At 31.9% G+C, this 11,450-nt stretch overlaps 1 protein-coding gene across 2 annotated transcripts in view; it reads right to left on the reverse strand.

The window, feature by feature from the left end:
• LOC111625274 (lethal(2) giant larvae protein homolog 1-like) overlaps positions 1 to 10,848 on the reverse strand; it is an 88,521-nt gene extending 77,673 nt beyond the window's left edge. For both annotated transcript variants that reach the window (XM_023368376.1, XM_023368377.1), the window contains exons 1-4: positions 10,715 to 10,848; positions 8,432 to 8,575; positions 7,065 to 7,221; positions 3,644 to 3,770 (exon numbers count right to left, since the gene is read on the reverse strand). In XM_023368376.1, the coding sequence (XP_023224144.1) occupies positions 3,644 to 3,770; positions 7,065 to 7,221; positions 8,432 to 8,575; positions 10,715 to 10,749 (463 nt within the window). In that variant the 5' untranslated portion in view covers positions 10,750 to 10,848. The remainder of the gene's footprint in view (positions 1 to 3,643; positions 3,771 to 7,064; positions 7,222 to 8,431; positions 8,576 to 10,714) is intronic.
• Positions 10,849 to 11,450: the final 602 nt, after the last annotated feature.

Below are 11,450 nucleotides of genomic sequence, written 5' to 3' on the forward strand. Positions count from 1 at the left end.
TCAGGGGTGGCCAACCTTTTGCATACAATGCGCCAATTTTCTGACAGACGAGTTCAGATGCGCCATATAAATCGGACACTTTATACAGTCTTACGTTCAATGTTAGGGGTTGATAAATAGAGATAAGAATAAATCTGCTTCGCTTAGGGGAGAAAAGGGAATAACTTAATCACGCATTTGAATTAATTAATAAATTAATTAATTCAACTGCTGACAGTTTATTGAAGCACCAATTTACAATAGTCAGCAATGATCTACTGTACGAGAGGGTGATTGCTTGGTGATGGTGCTATAGCTGCCAGAGTCTTGTTTGGTGAAGATTACTACGCACCACAATTATTGGTACCGAGAACGAGATGGGCTTGGAATAACTTTAATTACAATAAATGTTTTCAACCATTTACACGCCTGTAAACTGATCGGAAATAAAGATCGCAAGACTCACAATACATGCATACATTGTAATTTACTATGTGGAGAACATTCATTTTATCTTCAAAATAGACTGTAACGAATTGTGCAACAAATGAACTCGCCAAGACGGACTGTAAAAAATTTATTTTTCTATATAATATTTTTAATTGCAAAAAAGCCAAATCTGGCAATTTTGCTCAGATCTAACTGAAGCGCCACTTGTAATCGTCTAATGCGCCACGTTTGGCGCATGCGCCACGTTTTGGCCACCCCTGATCTAGTNAAAAAATTTATTTTTCTATATAATATTTTTAATTGCAAAAAAGCCAAATCTGGCAATTTTGCTCAGATCTAACTGAAGCGCCACTTGTAATCGTCTAATGCGCCACGTTTTGGCCACCCCTGTAATAAAATATCAAAATCGTTCATTTTAAAAAATAGGATAAGTAAATTATTGTAATCTAACAAGTAAAATTACATAATATTTACATCTAATTTGTCCCTGGCATTTTGTATTCGTCAACAAACGATGTTTGTTTACTTTGTCGCGGGAAATTGTGACCTTGAACACATTTTATTGGATGTGAAGTTAGCAGCAAGCATCAAGCAAGCTAACCATGCAGCCATTTTGTCAGTGATTTCGGTAATGTTACTCTGTGGGTACAGTTGTGAACAAGTGAAGTGATCTCTCCCCTGGTAAGTTTTATTTTGTGATTATTTGTCTAAGAACTTCATTTTATTTGTATATTTACTGTTATTTGTGCATAGATTCTCATATTTATTTGTTAATTATGTATGATTATTTTGGTTTTCTAATTAAAAATTATCTCCCGTCATATCTCCCCTGCCTTTTAAGATTCCAGGGGAGATATAAAACTGTCAGATCAGAGTATTTTTATGGATAACACGTGAACTGTCGTTCCGTAATTTAGTCAATATACACTTTTACTCTTTTAGCCTATCTCATACATTTAATTATGGTATAATATGTCTTTTACAGATTATGTTAGCAAGAAAAAAATGGCACATGAAGAACACCTAGAAAAAAATCATGTAGCAGAAATATTAAGGTAACAATGCATAAAAATGACCCTAACAAATACGCACTACAAAAACTTAAAAAACGTGAAAAGTATCAAAAGAAAAAAGAAAAAGGAATTGTTAAGACTGTGAACCAAATGACCCCCCCCCCAAGAACAGCGAAAAGCTAGAAAATTGAGGAGAGAAAAAGCAAAGAATCATAGATGTCGTTTAGCACTTCAAGTCATATATAATTTACCTTCCTAAGCCACAACCCTTCCTAGTTCGGATAATAAAGACCCACTGCTACTACCACCTCCTCAGAATGAAGATATTAACAGGCTGCTTGAAAATAAACAGTCTGATAATTTAATAATTATAAAATGAATAAATAAAGTTGATTCTTAAAAAAAAGTCTATTTTCTTTCATAAAGCAATGTTAAAATCTCTCTCTCCCCTGTTCATAAAGTATCCTACCTTGTACACCTAGTCTCTCCCCTGTATTGAGTATCTCCCCTGGTCATTCATAAAACAAGATAAAATAAATAAATTGACTGGCCACCTTGCAGATATGCACAAATTAGTTGTTTCAATAAAAATGTTACATATTTAGATTAAATTTCTAACATTTATGTCGTGGCCACATCTCTTAACCAGTGAGTACCTCTTAACTTAAAATGACCCATTTATATATATGATTATATAGAACCAACACAGAGAATAGAATAGAAAAAATAAATGAAAGAAAGAAGTACAATTAAAATGCATGAATTGATAAAATCATCATGAACAGAAGATCATGAAAAGAAACATTAAAAAAATGACAGACAAACAAAAAATTAATTATTGATGAAATAAAAAGATAGTTAACATAATATGAGTAACTCACCAAAAACCTTATTTTAACACCAGCAGGAATTTTTCATCATTCATGTGGACATGAACAAATGTTTTCAAACTAATTATAGGTCTTAAACCTTTTGTTCTCTCCTGAAGAAGACCTATAATTTGGTTGAAAACATTCATCCACATCCACATCCACATGAATGATGATAAACTGTTGGTGTTAAAATAAAGTTTTGGTCCAGCTTATAAAAGTACTGGGTAATATGATGTGGTAATTTAAGAATTACAGAATATAAATTGCCAAGGAAAGTCTTGGTATAGAAACTGCAAATCATAGAAGAGTAGAAAGAAAGACCTGGAAAAAACATTCAAAAATAATGAAAAATGAGATATGAAGGAAGAAATATGTATTAGCAGAACAGTGTGGAAAAAATTGTCTGAAAATCAGGAGGAGACATCATATTCCAGAAACTAATGCAAAATATACAGAAGTAAAAATAATACTGCACAGAATTTTTGTCCACCTGAAAACACCATTCCATCCAGCTAGTAAAGATTTCTGAAAAGAATATTGATATTCTAATGAGAAATTCTGAAGAATCTAGTTGGTATAGATTTCAATTATTATTGACTAACAAAACATACTTTTTCTATCTCCTATTTTGTAATCATCACTCTTAACTTTTTAGAAGATTTTAAAAAAATAGCATTTCTCTTTTAAAGCTTTTCAGAAGCTTTAGCTTCTGTACTTAAACAGTTAATTAATTTATAAACTAGTTGAAAAATTAATCTCCCAAAAATCCATGCTAAGATAAGTGATTATTATTGATTGAACATAATAAAATAGTAATATATTATTGTTTAACTTAATTACAAAGGCATTAAAAAAATTATTTAGATAAATGTATTATTTAACAAAGAGCTGTAATAATGTATTTCACAAATGACTTTAGAAAAACAATGTAGTTGCAGTAGTAGTAATAGTTTTTCTGATGGATGCCTGAGAACACTCTTTTTTGAACTAACTTTAAATGAGTCAATTAAATTGACTTGACTCATTTAAATACCATCTACTGATAATTCAATATCATTATGAAACTTATATGAAAATACTTTAATCTGATTATTTTCATTATTTTACATTATGAAGTTAAAGAATTTTATTACAAATAAATCATTTTCTTATTTATCACAAATCAAAAGCTAAATCACAATTAAAATTCTAAAAATTTATACTTTTATGAAAAATAAACATTGCTAATAATAACTCTTAGAATATTTTTATATACTAGATTGTAATAAACTAAACCGGAGGCATGCCTAACATTAAGTTTTACATAAAATGAATAAAGTTAAGTTTTACCATAAGGCGTATGAGGTGCTTGAGAAGGTTTAGTTGAATCAGATTTATTCCATATTATATAGCTGCCATCATTGTGAGCACTCATGAACTGAGTTCCATCGTGATGCCAAGCAATGGACTCAAGTTGCTGAAAGAAATTGTTAAAGTTATTTTAGATTCTCATATAATACAAATAAAATACTAATATGTAATATACAACAGGGCATGTATTACATCACATTAAATATCTCAAATCCAGGCACAAATTCTAACAATAATATGGTCCATAATCAATGAACAGCAAAGTTAAATTTTCTTCCTTCAAACTTCTTAGTCCCAGAGTTATGAACATGAATATGTACAATGACAAACTAATGTATTAGAAAGTCATTTTCAAGTCCACACAATTATTCATACTTACTAATAATGTGATATAATAATTAATTGTTAAATGTAATATTCAGTAGATAATAAACAGTTACTAGTAAGTTTATTCATACTTAACTATAACTTGGGTTTGTATCATTAGATCCTCAAAAGTGATAATGAAACTAACTTTCTACAAAGTTATTTGGTCCACAATTATCCTTTTAATTTCAATTTTATAAGGTTAAAATGAATTAATAATAAAAATAAATCATTTCCATAAAAAGATTACAATGCTCCCTTGAAATAATTTTTGATTCTTTTGAAAAGGATTGACTTTGTTTGGTTTGTTTGATAAAAAGTTTGTTTCCATCAACTTTATCAATAAAATGATATAATTAATTAATTAATAAATTAAAATCATAAAACATTGAATGAAAATGCAATGCACATAAACAGTGTCATTCTATTGCTTTACAGTAAATATGCACAGTAATTAATTACAATATATCAATACATGTACTGTGCATATGATATTATATAGACTTATGGGCAGCTTTGGAAACAGTATCCCATTATCATCATTATTTATGCTTGACTTATGATAAGAGACCTGAAAAAAATGCCATTGTATGTTGGAGACCATCTATAAATCCGAATACAAAGATTATGAATTATTATTTTAATTTCTTACAGCAAAATTAATAAACATAGATAAATATTTGATAATAATCTTTAAATATAAATAAAAATGTTAGTAAACAACATAAGACAATTCTGGATAAACCAAGTCCTGTATGATGCAAGCATCCCATTGCTATTCTCCATATAGCTTAATTTCAGCTATTAATAAAAAACTGAATTATAATAATGTAACACAAAATTTAAAATTACTATGTTCTTGTATAGTACATCCACTAAATCATTAATAAATCACAATAACAATCCATTAACTTTTCTGAGTTAGGAATAATTTTTCTTGAGACCTACTTCAAATATGAGAGAAAGTTATTAATTAAAGGTAATTTCAGTATACAGGAGGACATGAACACTGATGTTTCCCAGAAATTTGTTGGATGATATTACGAGGGTAGGCTGAAAAGTAATGCACACATGCTTGTAGAACACAAACAAAAGCAAATATCAAGATCGGGCAAAAAGTACATTAAAGTACAGTTCTTAAGCTTCAAAATCATATATTTATTTTTCAACATCGTCACCGTTAAGGCTAACACATTTCTCCTAACGTGTAACAAGTTTTTTCATTCCGTCACTGAAAAATTCTTCCGACTTTTCTCGAACCCAGGACTTGACAGCTGCCTTCACCTCATCGTCCGAAATGTAATGATTACCCTTGAGGTCGCTCCGAGTAGAGGGGAAAAAAATAAAAATCGCAAGGCGCAAGATCGGGGGAATAAGGAGGGCGTGGAATCGGTTCAAACTTCAGGTTTCGCAGAGCCTCTCCAGTTGCTCTCTAGGTGTGTGGACGAGCATTGCCACGTTGCAAGATTATTAGTGCCAGGTGATTATTTGTTGTGTTAGAGGCAGCCTGGCGCCAATAATCTTGCATCATGGCAATGCTCGTCCACACACCTAGTGAGCAACTGGAGAGGCTCTGCGAAACCTGAAGTTTGAACCGATTCCACGCCCTCCTTATTCCCCCGATCTTGCGCCTTGCGATTTTTATTTTTTTCCCCTCTACTCGGAGCGACCTCAAGGGTAATCATTACATTTCGGACGATGAGGTGAAGGCAGCTGTCAAGTCCTGGGTTCGAGAAAAGTCGGAAGAATTTTTCAGTGACGGAATGAAAAAACTTGTTACACGTTAGGAGAAATGTGTTAGCCTTAACGGTGACGATGTTGAAAAATAAATATATGATTTTGAAGCTTAAGAACTGTACTTTAATGTACTTTTTGCCCGATCTTGATATTTGCTTTTGTTTGTGTTCTACAAGCATGTGTGAATTACTTTTCAGCCTACCCTCTTACAAAGCAGTTATTTGAATACACATTACCCACATATGTTGTCAATCCTGATATATGCACATGCATAATGTCATACCAAAGATGTTCACTCTTATTTTCATATTCTTCATGAATACAAGAGAGTAATAAAGAACTGAAAATTAAAACTGTTTACAGAAACAATAAATATTTTGTTTATAATAATGAATTCTTTAATAATAAAACAAATAACTACAAATAAACTAAACAAACATAAATAAAAAAAATATATATACGAGGAGGGACCCAAAAAAAATTGAACTGAGCGCGTGCTGCCATTCGTAGATGTAGTAGAGAGTTCTCCCGTTACATGGGGTTAGTAGAGACCTTCATGAAACAGCTGTCTAAACAGTCTCAGTTTGTAAGTTTAAATTTGAGTGTAGTGTTGTGTTTCTCTTACTGTTATTTTGTTCCACCTGCGAAGTTCTGGGCGTCCTTCAACATCTTGAAATGATGAAAATGTTGAAAAAATCCACCAAAAAATGTTAAGACGTCTGCGAGAGGATGTGCAAAGGTTTCCTTCGCACATCCTCTCACAGACTCTCGCTCAAAACTTTCGCGATCAGGTGACTGGTTCCTCCATCACAACCACCCATCGCACACATGGCCTTATGAGTGACTCACTATTTGGCCTCTCGGGGATGGCCTGTCCTTCCCCACCCTCCGTATTCACCAGACCTAGCCTTGTGCGACTTTTTTCTGTTTCCGAGAATGAAGAAAAATCTAAAAGGGAAGCATTTTGATGATGTGGAGGCGGTAAAAACAGCTTCACTATGGGCACTGGACGATATCAAAGTTGAAGAGTTCCAGAGATGCTTCAAACAATGGGGAAAAAGACTTCACAATTGCATTGCATCTAATGGAGATTACTTTGAAGGTGACTGAAGGAATTTGTAAAAAAGTTAATAAATAAAGTTTTTATACAAAAAAATCCGGTTATTTTTGGGTCCCCCACATATATAAGGTTGGAAAAGCTTCAAACTGAATTGATATTTTCTTTATAATTTGAATTTAAATGACATTAAGTAAATTCTATTTTGGTAACTTACATCAAAATTTATATTTTCCTTACCTGACTACCAACATAAGTGTTTTCGGCATTTAAAGCTTTGTTATCCCAGAGAACCATAAGACCTCTGTTATAACCTATTAAAATTTTATCTGCATTTGTTGGATGCTCAGCAATTGCTTCAACTGCTCCTGGGTTTATTTTATAATCATCAGGGACACTGAAACAATAAAGAATTTACTTTAAATAAGAAATAATAAATTAACTATACAGTCAGCTCACCTTAAAACAAATACCAATAAAGCAAAATCTTGCATTAAAGTGAATTTTGCCATTGCTCTGGCAAAATGCCATTGTCATGTCACAACATTAATTTTTATGTGATAAAGCAAACAAAAATTTTATCAGAATTCATTAAACTGAACTGTAAATTATCTTCACAACCCTCAAGAAATAAACCTATTTCCAATAATGATTTTATTATTCACATCAAAAAGTAAAAAAAGCAAAGTGATACTATAATAAATGTTCTATTTTGAGTAGAATAATTTTCTCTTACTAAGCAACGATGAGTTCAACCTTGATTGTAGAGCAATTCAAACATCTGGTTTTAGCAGACCATTGTACTGTAATTGGAAAATAGGGGTTAAAGTTTAAGGACAACCAGACCTTTAAATTGATGCAGTCCCTTGCAAACATGTGCTAGTTTACATATCAGGGGTGAATACAGTGATGCCAGGTTTGGCTCCTTTTCCACTCTTTTAAAGCAAAAAAATGTTTTCTACTTTTTGAATCAATCTTCAACAGAAAAAGAAATCAGATCTCTTTTAACTTTGTTTTGTTTAACCACTCTGATCCACTCAAACAACTGTCTTCTCATTTTGTTTGATTTGAAAATCATTTAGATTTAAATTTTTTACAAAATTAAATGAACATTTTATTTAACTTTATTTAGTAAATTAATTCAAAATATTATAATTTAGAGATTTCAATTGCCTATTAATCCTTAAACTCTGAAAATTATACAGCCTTGACCTTGACCCTGAAAATTGTTAATATGAATTTTCCATAAAGTAAACTAACTACTGTTTCCCTAATGATTCAATTTGCATTAATGCAAGTTGATTGTATTCAAATAAATAATATAAAAAAAATTAATTTTTAAAGATGCAATCAATCTAAATAAAATCATAAAATTTAATGTAAAAAAAAAATAATTTTAAATATTTAATTCACTTAAATTAGATAGTTCTAATCAAAAATTAAAAAATTCTTGAATTTCTGCACTTCACTGATAATTAATTACTGGATAAGAATATTGGTAATGTATTGCAACTAATTATAGATATGATACTTCCTTAAAAAATGGATATTCCATTTTTAAAAAACTTTTATATATTTATATACAAATATTAAGATATAGAACTTACTTTTGCATTACAACATCTTGATAAATAATATGGTCTGTCATTTCAAATGATTTCACATCCAAAAGATATATGTTTCCTCCTTCAGTACCTATCAACAAATGTTCTCCACTTGACTGAAGGCAACAAGATGAAATCTTTTTAAATCTGAAAATATTAATATAAATGTAATTAAACATAATTAAAACGAAAAATATATTTAGTTTTATAACTGCAATTAAATTTATAAATAATAAATTCCATTTTTAAGCAGTTGCAATTTCAGGCTGATGACAACCTAAAATAAGTCAAAAATGTTTCTTCATGATAAATAAATTTGACTTCCTCAAGAAAGCAGTTTCATTTATGTAATATATAGTATTTTGTGTCATTTTTGCATAACAAAAGTAATGCTGAAGAAATTAACTTAAAATCTGATTTATTTGTTAGCTGAAATAAGTTAGAAACATTATTGATGTAATGTAGAAAACACAAAGACAACTATAATAAATTCCAACAAACTTAATGAAAATTGACAAATGTTTTCAGTCTCATTAATAGATCTGTTTCAGGTCATAAATCTTAAACCTGTTAAATTTTCTGAAGCAGGCATATTGACAATGCTGAAAATGATCTTCAACTTTCATTAAACTTTTGCTGCAATTTATTATGGTTGTCATCATGTCTTCTACAGATACATTTTCTAGTTTTTAAGTAAATTTTTTGGATATAATGTTTATAGACAAATATTAAAATATACTTAAACTATATTTTTAAGCAAGATTTTAATAAACAAAAACAAAAACACTGAGTTCGGCGTTATATGCGTTTTATTATCGCTAGTACTTTCGACGAGCTTATTGTCGTCGTCCTCAGGCGATTTAGACAAAAATTATCTAACACAAAATAGAACGCGTAATATAAATTGAAATTGTGCTAAAGCCGTTAAGAACACGTAGAAATTTAAACATAATTCGAAAGCCGAACGAGCAGATAGCTCCGTGAAGTGCGAGCTGGCGCATGCGCAGAGCTATGCTCTCGCTGCATGCATTCTAGAGACTACGAGTACTCGCTTAATCGCTTATACAACGTGACCCATACACTGGGCAGCTCAAGGGTAGGGGTGTTGCAAGTGTCCAAGGTGGTAGTGAGGAGAGATTCCCATATAAAAACAGTTTTTCGATCTTTGCAGCTCTTGAGCATAACCACTTGGGACCATAGCGGGTTGTAACCCTGCTCAAGTACCTTTTTTGCGAGCTCGGTGGTGTGTCTTCCCCTCATAACATCGTCTTGGTGCTCATCAAGGCGGCTGGAAAGCATTCTAGTGGTGGCCCCGATATATCTTGTATTNTTTACGTATGTGCTCAATAAGGTAAACAAGGCACTGTTTCCATGTACTACTTTATGCAGCAAAAGAGAATCTTCAAAGGTTCAAGTAGCGTTGCCTTACTTTGGACCCATATCTTTACGTATCTGCAGAATCTTTAAGCAGCACAACCTTGTTCTACCTTTAACCCCACTTCCAAGCCTACGCAAACTTATTTGCAATGATAGAGACAAATTTTCCATTCTTGAGAAATCGGGGGTCTATGCTGTACCGTTGGAAAATCAGGCAATGGGAGTAAATACAAGATATATCGGGGCCACCACTAGAATGCTTTCCAGCCGCCTTGATGAGCACCAAGACGATGTTATGAGGGGAAGACACACCACCGAGCTCGCAAAAAAGGTACTTGAGCAGGGTTACAACCCGCTATGGTCCCAAGTGGTTATGCTCAAGAGCTGCAAAGATCGAAAAACTGTTTTTATATGGGAATCTCTCCTCACTACCACCTTGGACACTTGCAACACCCCTACCCTTGAGCTGCCCAGTGTATGGGTCACGTTGTATAAGCGATTAAGCGAGTACTCGTAGTCTCTAGAATGCATGCAGCGAGAGCATAGCTCTGCGCATGCGCCAGCTCGCACTTCACGGAGCTATCTGCTCGTTCGGCTTTCGAATTATGTTTAAATTTCTACGTGTTCTTAACGGCTTTAGCACAATTTCAATTTATATTACGCGTTCTATTTTGTGTTCGATAATTTTTGTCTAAATCGCCTGAGGACGACGACAATAAGCTCGTCGAAAGTACTAGCGATAATAAAACGCATATAACGCCGAACTCAGTGTTTTTGTTTTTGTTTATTAATTAATTTTGGCGTGTTAGTCAACATATTGTTTACTAAGCAAGATTTTGTATTAATTATCTGAACATAAAATTTATATGTATAAAAAACTTTTTTGTTATTATTTAAAAAATTTCATACCTTCCTTCTAGTGAACATGATTTCACTTCTTCCATTATCCATTTTCCATCTTTTAAATTTAATTCCCATAAATGAAGAGAATTATCATCACAAAGACTTATCAAAGAACCCTGTTAAAATAACGAAAACATATAATTAATCTCAATCTCTTTTAATACAATACACTATTATGTATAAGAATTTAGTAAAATATAAAGTTACAGTAGTGCTATTAATAATTAATTTATGAAAATTTGTTATATACAGTAGACCCCCCTATAATTACGATTCCTATAAAACTGCAAAAAAATTGCAACGGTATCCGTAAAAACCCGTAAAAAACTCCTATAATTACGTAAAACGTCATCGGGCAGCCGAACTACTTTCCCACCGTCCGTAGCGCCACGCTACAGAGAGATTACTATTGTCTGTACAGTATTATATATAAATTAGGTACTGTACATATAATTATATATAAATTAGGTACTGTATATATAATTATATATTAAGTATATATAATTACTAGCTGCAAGGACCCGCTTCGCTGGGTTTTTATTTGTATGTAATATAGTTTTTTTTTATATATATAAAAGACTGTTTTTCTAAGTAATCTAGAATCTAGCTGCAAGGACCCGCTTCGCTGGGCAAAAAGTAACGATAGTGAAGATTAAGATAATTACATTATAGCTAATCTTACCCGTTTTCACAGAATGCAAGAATTAGGTCCCCCGTTTCCAGACTAATTAGAGAATTTTTA

This window comes from Centruroides sculpturatus, unplaced genomic scaffold, assembly GCF_000671375.1.
Source record: "Centruroides sculpturatus isolate CEXI.00-Female unplaced genomic scaffold, Cexi_2.0 scaffold221, whole genome shotgun sequence".
NCBI lineage: Eukaryota > Metazoa > Arthropoda > Arachnida > Scorpiones > Buthidae > Centruroides > Centruroides sculpturatus.